The sequence below is a fragment of the Podarcis pityusensis genome (genome assembly GCF_964106645.2).
Source record: "Podarcis pityusensis genome assembly, chromosome: 12".
Lineage (NCBI taxonomy): Eukaryota > Metazoa > Chordata > Lepidosauria > Squamata > Lacertidae > Podarcis > Podarcis pityusensis.
Genome location: NC_138037.1, coordinates 49,932,123 through 49,952,919, shown reverse-complemented (window position 1 = coordinate 49,952,919; position 20,797 = coordinate 49,932,123). Strand labels below are relative to the sequence as shown.

Sequence of the window (20,797 nt, the reverse complement as noted above, 5' to 3'; positions counted from 1 at the left end):
TCTGACTACAATGGCTGCTGGATCTTTCTTGACAGTAAAAAAAAGGGGCTGGAGGCCCTTTGATGGAGCTGATAGATTGCCAGCAACAGCTTGATAATGGCTGATGTTTGGAAGAGTCAATTGTTACGAGAGATTGAAAGCTTCACTTCCCGTGGTGGGCTCATTTATCGGTTTTTATTAAAATAAGTGATACAAAAAGTGGAAGAGCATGCAAACGCCACAAGCCACAGTACAATATCCTGTCTCTTTCAAGCTACCTTCGGTTCTCAAAAAGGTACACCCCCATCTCCAGCCTGTCACAAGCATCTACTGTTAAATAGTTATTCGGAGCCAGTCATTATCATATATGATCTAGCTGAGATTCCTGCATTGCAGTTGGTTGGACCGGATGAGCCTTGGCATTCCTTCCCAAGTCTGCAATTCTATGATTATTTCATTGGCCTGCATCTAAGGATGCTTCCAGATGGGACTTAATGCTGAAGACAGATTGCTGGGATTTCGCAAATGGGTAATGCGCAAGAAAAGACAAGAGAAAACCTGTCCCAAGTGGTGTTTATAGGAAGGCCGTAACACTAAACAATTATCAGCCACAGCTAAGGAACTATGATTACCTGGTTATACCTTAACACCAAGAGAATGTAATACAGTGGTACCTCTGGTTACGTACTTAATTCGTTCCACAGGTCTGTTCTTAACCTGAAACTGTTCTTAACCTGAAGCACCACTTTAGCTAATGGGGCCTCCCGCTGCTGCTGCGCCGCCGCCGTGCGATTTCTGTTCTCATCCTTAAGCAAAGTTCTTAACCCAAGGTACTATTTCTGGGTTAGCGGAGTCTGTAACCTGAAGCGTATGTAACCTGAACCGTATGTAACCCGAGGCACCACTGTACTAAGATAAATTGTCATGTTAAAGATGATCTGTAGATGGTTCTGATCCATAGGTGGTATCTGAGACCACGGAAAAAGGACAGGGTTTATAGGGTTGATAATTTTGGTGGGCAAAGGTGTGCTGTGATCAACATGGACTTTTACATTGCCCCAAATTTTAGAACAATTGAGATTTTGTAATCAAGGTAATGCATGGAATTCCAGTTTGTAGGGCTGCCATCTGCTGCCCACTTGCCTGGGAGGGAGTCCCACTGAACTCAGTTGGAATTACTTCCGAGCAGACATGCACAGGATCACATTGCTAGAAGAGATTTGCTGAATTTTGCTGAATTTGATTCATATGATTTCCGATTAGGACGATGAAGAATCTCCTAATGGCTGCAAAAATTTGAGTCCCAGGAAGTGATTGTTAAACACTGTTTCCATACAGAAAAAGTTCTTGGAAGAAGCCTAGCAAACTACAGAAATAGGAACACTGCCCTATACAGTGGTACCTCGGGTTAAGTACTTAAATACGTTCCGGAGGTCTGTTCTTAACCTGAAACTGTTCTTAACCTGAAGCACCACTTTAGCTAATGGGGCCTCCAGCTGCTGCCGCGCCACAGGAGCACGATTTCTGTTCTCATCCTGAAGCAAAGTTCTTAACCCGAGGTACTATTTCTGGGTTAGCAGAGTCTGTAACCTGAAGCGTATGTAACCTGAGGTACCACTGTATTAGAGATGCTTTAGAAAAGGAGATATCCAATGACCAATGTCAGTCAAACCCACATAGAACCACTAAAATCAGAATACTAGTTAAGTCCATTGATTTGAATTGGTCTGCTCTTAGCATGACTAATGGTGGCTTATCACCCCAGAGTTGTAGCTGTAATAATATAGTTTAGCGTACAACCACAGGTTGTAAAACAGATTATCTTCCACACCTGAACCCTGCAAAAATCAGAATACAACTCCCTTCACATCAGCTGGGATTCCACTCTTCTTGAATTTTTCAGTGCAAATCATTCTTGATTCTAGAGACTTTGGGCAAGATAAAGGAGGTTTGAAAAGCATTCTTTCCAATGCTTTTAGGGTATTCAAATATTCAGAACCGTGAAGTATTCACAACCGTGCCAAAGCATGTTTAAGTGTCAAATGACACATTGTGCTAATTGCATAAAAACAATTACTGTGTGCAGTTTTTTAAAATGTCTACAACCACCACAGGGTGGGTTGGGCAGGATTAGAACCACCACCATCCCACAGTCCCAACAACAATCTCTCCCTGGAGAGGCTATTAGCCTCAGGAAAGAGGATTCCACTGGCGACAATGGAAAGGTAAGCATAATCTTAATTGTGCAACCTTCTACATGCCTAATCATAAGTAAATATAATAATATAAAGTTGAGGTCTTTTTCAGTATTTTAACTTTTGCATGCTTTAAAGTATGGCTGTAGATTTGTCTCGATTTTATTATCTTTCTGCAAACTTTGAGGTGTTTTTTTCTCTTCTTCTTCTTGTCAGTTAAAGAAGCTAATGGATTTTGTACACGGCATTGGCTTGTTAATGAAATATCTGTTTTAAATTGCTACATTGATTCATGCTGAAGACAACACATGGTGTCAGAAGTGAAATACATTGTGTGGAGGTACTATCTCTCTCACATGGGGCAACTGAAGAATGGAGGGGGGAGAATTCAGTGAGTAGGGAAAGACACGGACAGGAAAATTGTAGCAATAAACAATAACATTATTATTATTATTATTATTATTATTATTATTATTATATATTTAGTTATTTATACCCAACCTTTTCCGTATCAGAGACTCAAGATGCCTTACAGATAAAATAAGAATAGCTAAAAACATAGGAAGAGGTGTTAGTAAAGCAGGAATGGATAGAAATTGAGAGAGAGGAAAGCAGCAGTTTTAAACAAAGGTTTGATTGTTTTTGAAATGGTGTCTTAGGTTGGTTCACATTTGTGTGAACTGAATCAAATTTCTCCCGATTCCAAAATCTGATACATGCTTACCTAAGCTGAGAGTAAGTCCAGTTGAGCTCTTGGGGCTAACTTTTGAGCAGGCATACACAGGATTCTGCTGTTAATATAATTTTTTTAAAAAACAAACATGATTTCAAGGTTTAGCCTTGGAAGGACTTCTACTGCAGCTCCTTCCCCACTAACAGCAGTGGATATTTCCATGCCGCAGACTGGAAGTGATGTTTCAACTCCACTATTTTGGCACTGTTGAAATCTCTCTGGCAAACAATCTGATTTTCTGATTGCTTGTACAATGAGACAACCCCCTCCGCTTTGAAGATTAAAATGGAATATATATATATATATATAGTTTATTTTTTAATAAACAAAACAAAGAAAATATGTTTCACGCTGCAGCCAAATCTCGCATATGATGAATCTAACACATCCTTAATCAGTTGTCGGCCTTCATATTTACTTTCGTAGCTGTTGGCTGAGGAGATCAAAATTACACGAGCTAATATTGTGAACTAGAATGGCCAGGTAAAAAGGACATTGGCTCTTGCACCTTTAATAGTAGTTTGTCATGCAAAGTAGCCTATTGAAATGCCCTCTCCTATACAACTATTAAAGGTGCAGGAGTGCTATGGACCTTCGGATATTATATGGTGCTTCTTGTTCTTACCTTAATAGGCTCTGTCTTGCTTTGAATGAAAATGTGCTCAAATCTGATCAGGGTGATTGCTCCCTCTTCTGCCTTAGACTGATGCAGCCAGAGCATAGACTGCAGATGCTGCAACTGTTTCCTCAATTGCAACCCAGCTCTGCAAGGGAAATGAACTGCTTCTTCCGAGAAGATCTTGCATAGGCTGACCAGGACTGCATGCATGTTTAACTGGGCTCTTGCTGGGCTGGGGAAAAAAAATATGGGGTGGGATTATGACATGAGCATCCACCAGATTCTGAGATGAATGAATCATGTGACATAAAGAGTGTCCCCTGGAAAGTTAATTTCCCCAGAGTGCCATGGACTTGACTCCCAACAATAATTTCTCATTTGTTTTGTTTTGTAACGTTTATGTCATATGTTGTGTTGCAAGCATGCCTCTGCTCCACTCTGAAAGGAAGGACAGGGTATAAAAACTTTTAAATAAATAAATGTCGTTTTAGATAGATAGATACAGTGGGTTTCCCCCCCTAAAAAATGTTCAGGGGTACTCTCATTTTGACTCAAGAAAATTACCATTTTATTGTTCAAATTGAGGGAAATAAATACAGTAAACGGACAAAAGTACAAAGAACATGCATTGCCTCATATTACACAGCTGACAGCTGACAGTAACTTCCACATTGGCATGAGGTTGTGTGCACTAACGTCTTCCCGATAATGGCTTGCGGTTGGTGTCTGTCGCCAGCCCGCTAATGCAGATGTCATAAGAGAAACCATGATCAGAAAGGGGAATTAAAGAATGACACTGTCTATATTCGTATCTGCTTTATATTCCGTATTGAGTAAGTATATGTATGCTATCAGAGAATGTCGTTTTCTGAGAAATAATGTACCTTTGACTTCAAGAATGAATCTTTTTACTTGTACCTCTTCATTTCTATCTTTTTAAAGAATGTATCTTTAAGAATGACTTCAAGAATGTATCTTTAAGAAAGTACTTTTTTACTTGTATTTTAAAGAATGTATCTTTTAGAACATGGGTAGGCAAACTATGGCCCGGGGGCCAGATCCAGCCCAATCACCTTCTTAAGCCAGGCCACAGACGGTCCGGGAATCAGCATGTTTTTACAGGAGTAGAATGTGTGCTTTTATTTAAAATGCATCTCCGGGTTATTTGTGGGGCACAGGAATTCGTTCATTTTTCTCTCTCTTCAAAATATAGTCCGGCCCCCCCACAAGGTCTGAGGGACAGTGGACTGGCCCCCTGCTGAAAAAGTTTGCTGACTCCTGTTTTAGAATGCATCTTTTTACTTGTATTTCTTTACCTTGTATCGCTCCTTAAAATGTAACTAAAGAACGTAACTCTTGTCTTTGTATCGCTGTATAGTTTAATGCCCTCATATCCTGTATTCCCTGTTTTATGCCTTTGTATTACTACATTAGTGTATAACCAATCTGTGAATATTATTGTCTGCTACTCACAAACTGTCAAACTCACAAACTGTCAAACCTTGTAGCACCACAGCGCCACCTACTGAGTCTACAAATGAACCCAAGAATACACACAAAATGCAAACATAAACCAAGTTTAATTAATAAAAGTATGCAGAACAGAACTTCACAGCACCACTGATAACCATTTCCCAAAAATCCAGTCAATCATGTAATCTGCATGCTGATCACCTCAGAACCTCCAGTATTCTTTCCTGTAAATAAAGGAAAAACAGAACTATTAGCCAAGATCCGCTGAAAAGGAAAAACAGCTCAACACCTTTTGCTCCCAATCTCAAACAAAGGACATCTCCATTAGCACCACTCAAGATCTTACAACTGGGGTCAGCAAACGTTTTCAGCAGGGGGCTGGTCCACTGTCCCTCATACCTTGTGGGGGGCTGGACTATATTTTTTTTTTGGGGGGGGGATGAGCGAATTCCTATGCCCCACAAATAACCCAGAGATGCATTTTAAATAGCAGCACACATTCTACTCATGTAAAAACTCGCTGATTCCCGGACCGTCCGTGGGCCGGATTTAGAAGGTGATTGGGCCAGATCCGGCCCCTGGGCCATAGTTTGCCTACCCATGTTCTAAAAGATACATTCTTTAAAATACAAAGATACATTCTTTAAAATACTTTCTTAAAGATACATTCTTGAAGGCAGACAGCAGGCTACAGCTTGCAGTTTATTTATTCTTTTATTTCATACCATTTATATTTAGGCGACCACCCATGAACACGTGTTCAATATGTGTGCAACTGTGGACAGGCACATAACTCAGAAGTGACTGATAAATGTCAAAAACGTCACCCAGAGGGGCAGAGCGGGGTGGGGGCAGAACAGAGGGTTGGGGGGGCTTTCCCAACGGTGTTTCAAAGACACACTATTTCATTGATGCACGTGGTGCCTCAAAATGTAACGTTAATGGCGGGTTGCCTGTACTGCTTAATTTTTAAATCCACGTCTTTGTGCTTTGCAAAAAAACACACACAAAAGAATAAAATTATCAGTAAAAGCAGTTTAAAACAACTATTTAATTAAAAGAAATAAGAATTAAGGATCAACCAAAAACAGATTTAAAAACACACAGCAACATTATGGAAGAGGGCAACCAAGGGCAACCAAGATGATCAAGGGTCAGGGTCTGGAAACCAAGCCTTATGAGGAATGGTTGAAGAAGTTGGGTATGTTTAGCCTAGTTAAAGCTATGGTTTTCCCAGTAGTGATGTATGGAAGTGAGAGCTGGACCATAAAGAAGGCTGATCGCCGAAGAATTGATGCTTTTGAATTATGGTGCTGGAGGAGACTCTTGAGAGTCCCGTGGACTGCAAGAAGATCAAACCTCTCTATTCTGAAGGAAATAAGCCCTGAGTGCTCACTGGAAGGACAGATCCTGAAGCTGAGGCTCCAATACTTTGGCCACCTCATGAGAAGAGAAGACTCCCTGGAAAAGACCCTGATGTTGGGAAAGATGGAGGGCACAAGGAGAAGGGGATGACAGAGGACGAGATGGTTGGACAGTGTTCTCGAAGCTACCAGCATGAGTTTGACCAAACTGCGGGAGGCAGTGGAAGACAGGAGTGCCTGGCGTGCTCTGGTTCATGGGGTCACGAAGAGTAGGACACGACTAAACAACAACAAGCCTGGGAAAGAGGCTAAACTCGTGTGTAGCCTGGGGATTTCTTTTCAGTACCAGAATTAGGCTCCAAGTTCTTTCCCAAATCCAATTGTTTTTCCTAAGCTTTTATAATGTGCTTTCATCTATGAAAACTAGCTGAAATTCAACCTATGGAGATGCGTGACTCTACATTTTTCCCTAGCTCCGCGGTAATGAGCTAACCGCCCGCCTTCCTTTCTGTAACAGGGCTCTTTCGTCATCTCCAAGCGACGTGCTTGGGATGATGGGAGTTGCAGTCTGACAAGATCTGGCGACCCAAACCGTTTCATAGCATACAGTATATCGAAGCAGAATTGACAGAGAGGAGCTGAAAACGGCCAAGATCCTTAGCAATTTTTAGGTTTAATTCCAGATCTTAGTAATTTTTAAGTTTAATTCCTGGATCCTCAATCATTTTTAGGTTTAATTCCAGATCTTAGTAATTTTTAAGTTTAATTCCTGGATCCTCAATCATTTTTAGGTTTAATTCTAGGATCCTTAATAAAGTTTAGGTTCAATTCCTAGATCCTTAAGTAATCTTTAGGTTCAATTCCATCAGCATCTGCCGTTAGAGTCTTAAATGAACCACCTGCCATTTTCCAGGCAAACGCGAAGCAGGAAACAAGGTGGAACTCTTCAGTGGTAAGAAAACTAGGCAGGTTCCTAAGATCGGGCTGCTCATCATAGGTATTTAAAACACCGTTATAAATTCCCCACCAAGCCTCGGCTGTGCTGCAAAGGGATTAAAACCCCAAATACATTTTGTCTGCGGAGTTGCGGTGATCATGGAAACCAGCTTGGTACCTAGAAATAGAATTTATTTATATAAAGCACGTGTCAAGAAAATAAACACCACCTAATACTTTTATTGGGGAGATTACATATAAAAATAAGTATAATCTGTGCAATTATTATGATTTTTAAAAGGGTGCAGAAATACATTTAGAATTAAGAGAAAATGTGGTTATGTATGTATGTGTTTATGTATGCACTCATCAGCCTGGGGATTTGTTTCCAGTGCCAAAAGCGGGCTCCCACAAAAGGGTGGGCTCGGTGACCCTCGGGATCCTGTCCAATTCTGCAGTTCCGATTCTAGGATTCTATAAAGTGAGTTTAAAAAAGGCACCGGCGCGCTGCTGGCTGCAAACCCTGCTTCCTTCACCCTTTTTCATTTCATTTCATTTCTCTTTTCTTTTTTGCAGGGGGGCTGCCGGTTGCAAACCCTCCTTCCTCTGCTTCGAGGTTGGGCGCCCGTGTGCCAGGCGACGCTTTAGCCGCTTGTCCTGCGCGCGGGGTTGGACTAGATGACCCCGGGAGTTCCCCCTTCCAAGCCTCCGCCACGCTCTCCCCGCTCTTTGGCGCGCGGTCCTTTGGCCTCGGGGGCGGGGCGTCGGGCGAAGCCCCGCCTCCCCTTCACGTGGCCAGGCTCCTCCCCTCGCCTCGGATTGGTCGGGCGTCGGAGGCGTCGGCGCGGCTGGGGCCCGGCGGCGAGCTGCGTGGGATGCCCTCGGCTGCGGGACCCGAGGCGGAGCTGAGGAGAAGTTGGCCGGGGGCCCGAGAGGCCATGGCGGTCAGTGGGGGGCGGGGGCACCCCTTACTCAAACGGGGGGAGGGCTGGGCTGGGCTAGCCGGCATCCCACCCCCCGCAGTAAGGCGGCCCGGCGCCTCTGCCAGGTGGTGGCTTGGCTTGCTCCCGAGTAAGCACGGGCAGAGTGGCAGCCCCTCTGGGTGGGAGGGGGCCCGCTTCTGGTCTCTGGGTGGGTGGGTGGGACTCAGGACAAGAGCCCTTCTTCACTGTTATTTATTAAACTTGTATACCTGAAGAGGGGTTGGAGGGGGGTGTATGGGGGTGGGGGACTGCTTCTGGTCTCTGGCTGGTGGGAGGTGGGACTCGGAACAGGAGCCTTTCTTCACTTATTTATTAAACTTGTAAACCTGGGGGTGTAGGAGGGTAGGGGGTATAGGGGCGTGGGGTAGGGGTTCGTTGAGGGTGGCGTGTATGGGGTGGTGGGTGACCGCTTCTGGTCTCTAGCTGGCTGGCTGGGATTCTGGAGTGCAGCCTTTCTTCATTTTTTTAATTATTGAATTTGTATACCGCCCCTCGGTTTAAAGATCTTGAGGCGGTCCACGAAGTAGAGAACGAAACCAATAATAATAATAATAATAAGTTTATTTATACCCCGCCGTCCCCAGCCAAGACTGGGCTCAGGGCGGCTAACACCAAATATAAAAACAATTGATTGAAATACAGCTTAAAAACAAGGTTAAAATACTGTACAACATTAAAACATTAAAATTAAAATACAGAAGAGAACCACCAAGTTGGGAATTTGCAGCCTCGTGTTGTGCGTTGAGGAAAGGGCATGGAAAAGGAGGTGCTAGGCAAGCGCATGGAGGTCACAGGCTTTCCGTGGCTCCTCTTGGTAGAGTTGGAAGGGACCCCCAAGGGTCATCCAGCCCAACCCCCTTGTAAGGCGGGGATCTTTTGCTAGCCGGCATCCCACCCCCCGCAGTAAGGCGGCCCGGCGCCTCTACCAGGTGGTGGTTTGGCTTGCTCCCGCATAAGCACGGGCAGAGTTGCAGGCCCTCACAGCTTGGGTGGGAGGGGGCCCGCTTCTGGTCTCTGGGTGGGTGGGTGGGACTCAGGACAAGAGCCCTTCTTCACTGTTATTTATTAAACTTGTATACCTGAGGAGGGGTTGGAGGGGGGTGTATGGGGGTGGGGGACTGCTTCTGGTCTCTGGCTGGTGGGAGGTGGGACTCGGGACAGGAGCCTTTCTTCACTGTTATTTATAAAACTTGTAAACCCGGGGATATAGGAGGGTAGCGTGTATAGGGGGTGGGGTAGGGGTTGGAAGGGGTTGGGGTGTATGGGGTGGTGTTAGGGTTAGGGGACCGCTTCTGGTCTCTGGCTGAGGGGAGCGGGGAGTTGGGACAGGAGCCTTTCTCCATTGTTATTTATTAAACCACATAACACCGGTCTTGAAAGACCCACACTGGCTCCCAGTACGTTTCCGAGCACAATTCAAAGTGTTGGTGCTGACCTTTAAAGCCCTAAATGGCCTCGGCCCAGTATACCTGAAGGAGTGTCTCCACCCCCATCTTTCAGCCTGGACACTGAGGTCCGGTGAGGGCCTTCTGGCAGTTCCCTCGCTGTGAGAAGCCAAGTTACAGGGAACCAGGCAGAGGGCCTTCTCGGTAGTGGCACCCGCCTTGTGGAACGCCCTCCCACCAGATGTCAAAGAGATAAACAACTACCAGACTTTTAGAAGACATCTGAAGGCAGCCCTGTTTAGGGAAGCTTTTAATGTTTAATAGACTGTTGTATTTTGATATTCTTTTGGAAGCCGCCCAGAGTGGCTGGGGAAACCCTTAAGACACGAGGAACAACTTTCTGGTAGTATTAGCAGTTTGACAGTGGAAAAGATAGCTTTGGAATGTTGTAGACACTTTTTCGGTGAGACTGATAAGTATTGGCATGAGGGATGCTGTAGCTGTGGATTTTCTGCACTGACGGGGTTGGGCTAGGTTGCCTTTGAGGTCCCTTAAAGGTAAAGGTAAAGGGACCCCTGACCATTAGGTCCAGTCGTGACCGACTTTGGGGTTGCGGTGCTCATCTCGCTTTATTGGCCGAGGGAGCCGGCGTACAGCTTCTGGATCAAGTGGCCAGCATGACTAAGCCGCTTCTGGCGAACCAGAGCAGCACACGGAAACGCTGTTTACCTTCCCGCTGGAGCAGTACCTATTTATCTACTTGCACTTTGATGTGCTTCCGAACTGCTAGGTTGGCAGGAGCAGGGACTGAGCAAAGGGAGCTCACCCCGTTGTAGGGATTCGAACCGCCGACCTTCTGATCGGCAAGTCCTAGGCTCTGTGGTTTAACCCACAGCACCACCCCCATCCCCATTGAGCCCCTTTGAGGTCAATTGACCTGCATTGAGGTCCCTTACATTTCTATAACTAGTTGAAATCATGCACAGTTGTCACAAGACTTCCAACGGGCTTAAACATGTGAGAGGCATTGCAGGACATTGGCGTTAAATTGCAACTTGTTGAGCATTTTGACCGATACCATTTATGAAAGCAAATCCTGAATTGAGCATTAAAAATATATATTATGTCTTTGCTGGCGATAATATGTCCCATTTAAAGGCTTTTTCTTTTAACATTGCACTGTTTTCCTTTGAAGATGCACCCTGTGGTGAAAGCCTTTGTTTGTGGCTCCATCAGTGGGACCTGCTCTACCCTGCTATTCCAGCCTCTAGACCTGCTTAAAACCCGCCTGCAGACCCTACAGCCATCTGTCAATGGGTAAGCATTTGATATTTCAAGAAGAGACGCTCACGCCCTTGGTGTTAGAGGTTTGGAATAGAGACAGAATGAGAACAGAAGAGGGTGAAAAGTGTTTGGCAAATGAAGTAGGAAAGGTCTTCCAAAAGGTGTTGCAAGACCATGAGGGGAAAGAGCATATTTCAGCCTCAGTTTTTAATCTAATAAATGCATTTATATGGTGGTCTCAGTCAGTAGATAGCCAGGATGATTAATAATTAGTAATTATGATTATGGGCTGTGACTTTGCAATCACCCTGGCTTACAATGAGGTTTCCACACTTAAAAAATCATCCTGATTGTATGTCTGAGCCAGTCATGTTTTGAGTGACTGATCTAGCTAGAACTATCTTAAAAAACATGGATCATTTTTACTGGAAGCCCCGAAAAGCCATTCCCACTGAAACAGCAAGTACTCTAGATACCATGAACTGAAATGTAAGCACATGCCAAAGTAGCGTATTGGCCTTTTCATGTAGTGTTGCCATAAACTAATATGTTAGTGGTCAATAGAGAAGAATGGCAGGATTCAAACCTCTTTGTGTATTACATGAACATCGAATAACTTGTTCAGAGAAGCAGGAATAACTTGGTATACCTGCTCATCTCTGGAGGGCTTTGGCCAACGGAAGGAGGAAAGGATTATTTTGCAATGTGTTTCCTATCAACAGACTGTTGTGATTATGTGTGCCTGTTTTTAACCTCCGATTTGGTTTTCCTTGCAGATCAGGCCGTGTTGGCATGGTAACTCTATTCTTTAAGGTGGTTCGCACAGAAAGTATACTGGGGCTGTGGAAGGGTGTTTCTCCGGTAAGTTGCCTAAATAAAACAGTGTTTTTCTTTTCTTTTGGATTCATTGGAGTTAACCTCATTTGTCTCCTTGTGAGATGAACACCCTATTAACAGAAATAAATGAACGTGACTAACTTAGTTCCATTAATCTCCATGGTTCTGCTCAGAGTAGGTCTAAGATTGTAGAAAATGTAGCCTCGTGTTTATGGTGTCTTGAATTGTGAGCCAGCCACGTAGCTTGAAAAGAGATGCCGTATTTTTCGCCCCATAAGACGCACCTAGTTTTTAGAGGAGGAAAGGGGGAAAGCCCCGGTTTTTTTGAGGATCAGCACAAAGTTGCGCAGCTTCTTTTGCAAAGGGGAAAAGCCCCCTTTATTGAGGATCAGCTCAAAGTTGTTGAGCTTACTTTGCAAAGGAAAAAAATCCTGTTTTTATGGGGTTCAACTCACAGTTTTGCAGCTTCTTTAGGAAAGGAAAGGGAGCCGTTTCTACAGTTTCCAGGCAGATAAACTAATCAGCCAGTCACATGTCACTGGGGAAACAGCCTCCGTCTGCAGCACATTCAACAATGGAGGCCTGGGCAAGGAGGCGGGGCCGGAAAGGGAGCCAGCGATCGACCACACATTTGCTCCATAAGACGCACAGACATTTCCCCTTACTTTTTAGGAGGAAAAGGTGCATCTTCTGGAGTGAAAAATACGGTAAATATGCAATAGAATTTCCGTTGTGGTCTTACCACTAAATATTTTCTCTCTCCCCACTGTTGCCCTTTCATCTCTTCACAGTCCTTTGCAAGATGCATCCCAGGAGTAGGGATTTACTTCAGCACCTTATATATGATAAAACAGCATTTTCTGCTGGATCGTTCTCCTACAGCCCTGGAGTCTGTTTTGCTGGGTGGAACCTCGCGTACTGTAGCTGTGGTATGCATGTTGCCTATCACTGTAGTGAAAACACGGTATGAGGTGAGTTTTGTAACCTTTTTTTTTTTTTTAAAATGGCTGTACTAGTCCCTCAACCGGTCCATATAGGTCAGTTCCTGCCCTTCAACTATACAGCCCGAGGACACTTTCGTTGTTAGGTGTTAAATTTCACTTTTGTGTTTGGTTTGCAGTGTGGAAGGTACGGCTATGAAAGCATTTATGGAGCCCTGAGGAGCATCTATCGGTCAGAAAGTGTCCAGGGCTTGTTTAGCGGTCTGACTGCAACACTCCTGCGTGATGCGCCCTTTTCTGGCATTTACTTGATGTTCTACACACAAACCAAAAAGATAGCACCATATGGTAAGGGTGGTTGTAATGTTGTCCTCACAGCTTCCTGTTCCCGGAATTTAAATTGCAGGGTTTAGATAAGGTACATCAGGCTTTTCCAACAGGATCAGGATGAGCCATTGAAGTATTTATTCACCTGGTTGGCCAGAGAATGAGCTGCGTGACTGAATGGTGGGTTGACAGGCCACATTTCATTATTTGTAGCAATGTAATTTTGCTTGGAGAATATTTGCTATGCACCAGTCATTGTTGGTGTACATAACTGCAGATTGTTACACTCGAGAGAGTTGGCAGAGTTTTGGAGACGTGTCATCTTCTTGTCACCTGATAATTGGTGAAGAATATTTCTATGCACGATTGTTTCTGTGATTGAAATTTTGTCGTGGTGGATGCTGCTTCTAAAACACTCCTTTTAAACATAGTCCTTTGCCTATAGTCTATTCTGTGCCTGGTCTCTTTGCAACCCTGTCTTAAGCATGTTTACTTAAAAGAAAAATAAGTCTGTTGCATAATAGAATTGCCGCCTTACTCTGCAGGGGGGAAACACCATGATGTAATCTGCTGAGTAATCTGTTTAGTCAGCTACCTAGCTGTGCCAGATTAGCACTGAACACTGTAAGGTCCAGGAAGTTACAGCAGAGCACATTTCTGAGTCAGCAATGGGATGATGCCACAATGAAGTTGAATGCCATTGAAGCTGGCTTGGCAGACACCTTTTACTTTATTTACTTGTATGTCTTAATAGGACTGTGACAAACTCTCAACACTGGTTAGTACTTGTTCGAAATGTCGGAGCCACTTTGAAAGTATGCTGCAGGGAAATCAAACTAGAAAGTCATAAGGATGGTAGTCAGCTACATTTAGTGAACAGGACTATGTTAGGTTCATTTATTTCAGTGGGTTTGCTTTGAGCAAAAACTTGCTCAGAATAGAGCAAGGCACGTGGCAAAGTGTGGGAGGAATAGGCAAATTTGGGTAAGGGGACTGGCTAGTTTTGGGATAATTTTAAAGATACGATAAGGAAGATGGAGCAAGCAGCTCTGTATATAAAATGAAGCTAGATTTAAGTGGGGGAACAGTTAGGCAAATGTGACAAGTTGCTTAAGGAAGCTGAAATCTCCTTTTATCCAAGTACTTTTTAGGTGGAATAAGTGGCTGTTACTGAGATGATTAAGAAAGATTTGGCATAAGACTTTGTGACCCTTCTTTTCTCCTGCGGAAAGCTAATTGTGAAATGGTTTTTTCCTCGTTCTTTTCCAGACCAAGTGGACCCAGCACTCTCACCTTTAGTGAACTTTGGCTGCGGGACTGTTGCAGGGATTCTGGCATCGCTGGCAACTCAGCCTGCTGACGTCATCAAAACCCACGTGCAGGTGTCATCCGACAAACACCTCCGGATGCGCCAAGCCATTGCCTTCATCTTCAGGGTAAGGTTGAGTTTGCTCATTAACTAATCACATTTTTATACTGTTATTTCTTTCTGAGGCGTTGAAGACTTTCCAGCTATGTTTGAGGCAGGAGTAGACTGGCGTCATCGGCTGTTCTTACTTTTATCTGTAAGCCTCCTTGAGTCCCTTTTAGGGGGAAAAGGCAAAATAATAACAGATTCTCAGAAACGCAGTTTGAGCTTGGATAAGACTTTGGCCTCACAGCTTGTTCTTATCTGTAGCCCCCCAAAACTGCTAGTGAGTGTTCAGTGATGTGAGCAACTCTCTTCCCAGAAAGGTGCACTATACCACTATATCTGACCATTGGACCTAGAGCTCAGTATCGTTTATGTACTGAAACTGGGAACTTCTACATGCAAACCCTGTTCACACATTGTGACCCATTCTCTAGGCTTGCTATCTCCTCACTCTCCCCTCCAAAACTATACTGAATTTTACAAATATATAGAATCACTGCACATCAACCTTTTGGACTTAGCACACGTTGTTCTGACTTTACAACTTTGTTTTGGTGTTGCAAAATTGTGAGAGTGTTGTTTTGTGTATGCATAGACCTTCCTTGACATCTTCCTACATGTAGAGAGATTGCCCATTACAGTTGTACCTTGGAAGTTGAACGTCTTGGCACTCGTACGTTTTGGCTCCCGAATGCCACAAACCTGGAAATTGGTGTTGCGGTTTGCGAATGTTCTTTGGAACTCGAACACCCGGCACGGCTTCTGATTGGCTGCAGGAGCTTCCTACAGCCAATCGGAAGCCGCGCCTTGGTTTCTGAACATTTTGGAAGTCGAATGGACTTCTGGAATGGATTCCGTTTGACCTCCGAAGTACAACTGTACCAGGTCTGAAAGAGTACTTTGGCTCTTAAACTGGCAGAGCGTACTTTGATGACAGATATAATTTCATGAACTAGCTAAATTATAGGATCTGGATGTGCTACTTTCAGGGTTTTTTATCACTCTTGGCTTGCTTTCAGATAGAAGCAATTCTGGGCTAGCTCTGCTCTGGGAACAAATGGTTGTAAACCATATCTTTGTCCTTTGGACACACAATTAAAAGGGAGAAAGATAACACAACCCTTCCCAAGAAATTTATTTAGTTTAGAAATATTTCATTAAGCTAAGGTATCACCGAATGATGCACTTGTTCTGCTCTTCACCAAACTAGATCTTTTATGGTTCTAGATGCACAAGTATATCCTGTTGAATAATTCCTAGCATCGTTCAAAAAGTAGCTATTGAACAGTTTCTTTTGTTAGGTTTCTATGCTGATCAGCTGGACCCATCCAAAATGTTTTTGTCTTTGCAAGTGAGAGAATCTGTCAAGTTCCTTCATCAGCATTTGTGCCTAAGCATTGTTGTGTCCATAAGGCAAATGCTTGCCCCTTTTTTGTAAGCATTTGGTATATATTTTGCTATCTGCAACATGAGAATACCTTACTTGGGACTCTGAAGTTATGGTACAGACACACTGCTATCTAGGTTAAGGGAACAAGAGCAAGGCATAGGGTTGGCTCAAAGGACTATCTGCTTAATGAATGCACACATGAATTTCCTTCCTTCTCCCCTGCCTGGCTAGGGTCATAATTATATTGACCATTCTGGCTTCTTCCTGCTGCTTTTGTGGGGTGGGTGGAAGTCCTGTTGCAACAGTCGTTTGAATAAAGACCAGGCCTATTGGCTAATGTTTTGCTCCTAATAATAATAATAATAATAATAATAATATTGACCATTCTTAACCCTGACGAAAATGTACACAACTCCGTTTCAGAAACCTGGATTTCCTTTAAACACGCTTCTGAAACAGTTTGAGCACCCTCAGATTTCTTTCATCCAGCTTTAGTAAGAAACCCGGGGAAAGGAATGTGGAGCGTTGTTAACACCTAGTACCATGTGACAATTTTCATTCCATGATCCTTGCCTAGCTAATGCTAAACCCATAGGTAACAGAGGGAGTGTCTCATTAGTATTATTTTTATGATTTTATGATTTTCAATTTTATATATTTCAATAATTTTATAATCATTTTGACATTTCAAAACTTGACTTCCTTCCTCCTCTTTCTGCGGTTCCTTAAACTTATTTTTAATATTTTCTGCATATCCAAATTAACTTAATTTACTCATTTATTCATCTACGCACTTTAAATATATACTCTTATAAAACTGCAGGTTATTACAGTAATCCTGCCAATGTTCCTATCTCTTTACAATTTATTTGTAAATATTCACTAAACCATTTCCATTCTTTTATAAAAATGTTATCTGGATTTCTTATTTTATCGGTATGTTTTCCCATTTCTGCGTATTCCATAAGTTTTTGTATCCATTCTCCTTTTGCTGGGACCACTTCTTCTTTCCATTTTTGGGCAAGTAACATTCTTGCCGCTGTAGTCACATACATTAATAAATTTCTATACAGTTTAGGTAGTTCTGTCCCTATAATTCCCAAAAGGAAAGCTTCTGGGTTTTTTTTACAAAGAAGGAGAGTCTCTAGACAGAATAAAAACCTGATGCAGAAGCAGATAGGAGAAATGATAGCAGCTGTGGCAGCTTTGGAAAACGTTGACCATTCATTCATGTTTGGGGGGTTTTTCTTGGTGAACATTTGCTGCAGCATTAATGTGCCTTGCTGAAGGGTTTGCATGCTTAAGAGTAACGACGACACTTGCTTCTTTCTCCTCCTACAGGATTATGGATTAATAGGCTTTTTCCGAGGTGCCGTCCCAAGAGCTTTGCGACGAACACTGATGGCGGCCATGGCGTGGACTGTCTATGAACAGATGATGTCTAAAATGGGCTTAAAATCCTGAGTGAGTTCTGCCGGAGAACAAAGCGACCTAATCCAGTTCTTCCACTCGCTGCAGTTGCTTTGTGAAACTGGTGGTCTGATCCATATGGGAGGTGACTTGCACCCGTTTGTGGGGAAACTCCGTCCAAGCCTGTGGACCAGGCTTTTATAAGTGAGACTGAGAGGAGCAAAATACTGCTCTGGTCACGACGGGAAGAGCATTCCAGGGAGACTTTGCCATACCTGCCATACAAGTGCACATCTTGGTGTCCGGTGCATGTGTCAGACGTGCTGCTAAGGCCCACCTTCTTCACAAGATCCCTTTTCCAGAAGTCCTCTTCAGCCTGAGCCGCTTCCAAAGAGAACACAGGAAAGACTCTCAAGAAAGCGGTGTTGGGGTGGCCGAACCTAGCATCCCAAACCGGTGACTCCTAAATTGTGTGCTGACTCTCCTGCCTGCTCTCCTCTTGAGTAATGCGTTCTGCTTGTACGCCCAACAAAAACAGGGTAAAGAGGAGAGGCGACAGGAAGCGTGTCTGTTTCAGAGCTTGTCTGGCGCAGTTGGTAAGAAAGAACAAACATTGCCATTGCTGGAAAGCAACAGTGGGACGCAGAAATTCAGCATTCCTTATAATAAGGGCAGGGAGCCTGTAGCCTTCTAGCTGTTTGTTGGACTACATATCCCATCATCAACTATTACCAGAAAAAACAAACCTGACTATTTATTACCAGTGTGGGCTGAGGCTGATGGGAGTTGATAGTACTAATGGGAAGGATACAGGTTCCCCATCCTTGCCTTATAGGATTGCTTTAGTGTGCCAAACCCTGTAGTCAGTGAGTTTAAATGGTTGCCATTAAGCACTCCTGTGTCTCTTCAGTCTTCCTCTGTGTGCACGAAACAGTGGAAGAACAAATCTACTTAAGGCACAACTCAGGAGTCAGATGCTGGGACAAATCCCTCTTAAGCTATCTGTTTAAATGTTGCTGTTAGTCCAGCTGCCTTCGGCAAGGGAGATTGTCCTATCTTGCTGTTATTTAGCTTTCTCCTAGCTGAGTATTGCCTGACTTTTCCCCTTCTTTGCACTCCTTGCTCCAGCGATCAGCATCGGAGGCCATGCCGCAGTTGTCTTTTGTGTGAATAAATTAGAGTGGGTGAAAAGCAAACTGGGGACAGAATGGCATTTAAAATATATTTGTGTTGTCATATGTCTGTACTTTCCATGTTCATAAGAAACCTGGTCCAAAGATCTGTGGCCTTGGAAGCATGTTGAAAGGACTTGGTGATCTCTTTGGCCTCTGAAAGGACTGTGTTTGACTTTGGAATGCTTGGAGAAACTTGTTTTGGCCATTTATTTTATTATTGGAAGCACTGAATTTTTAAATTGCTGATTAAAAAGAAAAAGAAAAAAGCTTGCAAGCATAATTTTCTTTCCAACTTAGATTCTTCTAGTTCAGTTTTGGTGGTTCCAATACTTCAACAGCTAAAAGTTTGACAGTTATAATGCCCTAAACAGATTAGTAGTAAACCTGTGAATCACCTGCGAGGCTGAATAATTTTAATTGGGCTTAAGCCTGACTTTCAAAGACTCATCTGGCCTTCAGCAATGTGCATGGATAAGTCAAAGCTCTAGCAGTCAGAAAATGTATGTACCAGATGTGAAAAATCAAGTGAGTCTTCACAACTAAATATCTCATCAAGGTCTCATGGACTTGAGTTCCAGAACAAAATTATTTATTTTATTCATTTCAACAATATATAAATTGTCTAAATACAATAATCTGCATGTGGTATACAACAGTACAGAAAAGGTATAAATCCATTAAAACTATAAAAATAAAACTACAGTATAAAATCAAACTATAAAAATCAAACTTACGTTAAAATTCCTTCTGGAGTTTTTAAAAAATGTCTCCAATAGGCAGTGGAGATTCAGCCGGGTCCAGGGTGCCTGTCTGAGCTCAACTGGAAGGGAGTTCTAGAAGTTTGGGCCTACAATACTAAATTCACGGCTTCCTAGATATGAGCCATGCCTCTGATGACAAGATCCAATTAATCTGGAGTTTATTATATTGGTTGCAGGGAAAGAAGAGCTCTTGTGTTCTATACGTGCTCAGTCTAAAGAAGGGAGTGGAAAATGCAAAACTTGGAAAATCTTAAAATGGAAGCCACATCCATAGAAATAGCAACAAAGCCCACATATCAGCATATTTATTTGTTTTCATGAAATTCATACACCGCTTGCTTGTTAAAAAAACATACCTCGAAGCAGTTTACAAAAAGATAAAACAATACAATTGAGAAAAAATTCACAATCATACTTCAAAACAAACAAAAGTTGCAATACTATAATAGATAAAGATTATCTCTTCGCAGCCTTCCCTCTCCTATACATTGTATAGAGTGGGGTTGCGCTGTGGATTTGAACTCGGGGCTTGCTGCATGTACAGCATGGAGTCGTTCTCTGGGGTTGGGGGAAACAAATGCCCCGTGATGTGTCTGATACCAGTCTCTGCTGGGGGTATGTGGTTAGAGAACTAGGTGCTGGAGGGCTTAGAATCCTAGACGTTCCCTCTCTTTTGCTTCTGCTGTGTCTGTTTTTGGCTATCCATGCAAAACATGAATGAGGCTATATTGCTGTAACTGCTCTCTACGTTGCTGAAATGAGTCATTGATTTTGCCAGTTCATGTGCACCACCCGGTTCATGTGGTTCAATCTTATTTTAAGTGGTGAGAAAATCTGCCTGTGGTTGTCTCATAGATGAAACAATGGATAGCTCAGTTGGTTAAGAGTGTGGTGCTGATAACGCCAAGGTTGCAGGTTTGATCTCCGTATGGGACAGCCGCATATTCCTGCATTGCAAGGGGGTTGGACTAGATGATCCACAGGGTCCCCTCCAACGCTACATTTCTGCGATTCTAGGACTTCTATAGTGTTTTTACATCAAAACAGCCCTAGTGTAATCAAGAGACCCGTGGTGGTTGACTTTGCAGGTTCTACCTGTGCTTTATGTGCTCATAAACTGCTTAAGTGCCAACCACACATTTGAAATGGGAAGGGTTTAATAGATTGTTGTAGAACTGGGTGATCATGGAGCTGAATTGGGTAAAGAAAGTTTCAAACAGTCTGCACTGCAGCTGATGGTTGCTAGCATACTGTTGAGGAAACAGTGCTTGCGTGATGGTAATGATGTATTCAGCTCTTTTCATCCCTGGCATTAAGAGCTTCATGCCATATCCTCCGACATTTCTCCAATGAATATAGGGGCCTCCTACAGAAAAGTGGGACATTCTGGGATCAAATTAAAAATCCCAACAGAACAGCAACAAGGCAGGCTGGACACCTTATCTCGACTTAAGTATAGAAGCAGAGGCGGTACGCAATACTAGTTTTGAGGATCTGAGCAAACAGTTTGCAATTAGGAAAAAGCAGGAGGAAGTTTTTCAAATGTAAATAAAGTGGAAGTATACAAAAATAATCATTATTTTCCATCTTA

General features: G+C 43.2%; 2 protein-coding genes across 6 annotated transcripts in view; one reads left to right on the top strand and one right to left on the bottom strand.

Moving 5' to 3' along the window:
* Positions 1-7,845, bottom strand: part of LOC308459993 (CX3C chemokine receptor 1-like) — a 16,713-nt gene extending 8,868 nt beyond the window's left edge. The window contains exons 1-2 of one of the 2 annotated variants that reach the window (XM_080975985.1): positions 7,666-7,845; positions 3,533-3,758 (exon numbers count right to left, since the gene is read on the bottom strand). The gene's annotated coding sequence lies outside the window, so the exon portion shown is untranslated. Of the gene's footprint in view, positions 1-2,898; positions 2,966-3,532; positions 4,241-7,665 lie in introns of those variants that run through there. The other variant, XM_080975986.1, reaches the window with a different exon arrangement.
* SLC25A38 (solute carrier family 25 member 38) lies at positions 7,231-20,797 on the top strand. 4 transcript variants are annotated; one of them, XM_080976014.1, is made up of 7 exons: positions 7,231-7,315; positions 10,863-10,984; positions 11,728-11,812; positions 12,580-12,759; positions 12,909-13,077; positions 14,326-14,492; positions 17,202-20,797. In XM_080976014.1, the coding sequence occupies exons 2-7, from the start codon at positions 10,863-10,865 to the stop codon at positions 17,322-17,324; spliced, it is 846 nt and encodes a 281-aa protein (XP_080832140.1). In that variant the 5' UTR covers positions 7,231-7,315; the 3' UTR covers positions 17,325-20,797. The 4 variants fall into 4 exon arrangements, with proteins under 4 accessions (XP_080832140.1, XP_080832139.1, XP_080832141.1 ...); XM_080976013.1 differs by lacking the exon at positions 7,231-7,315 and adding an exon at positions 8,105-8,243; XM_080976015.1 differs by lacking the exon at positions 7,231-7,315 and adding an exon at positions 8,346-8,370.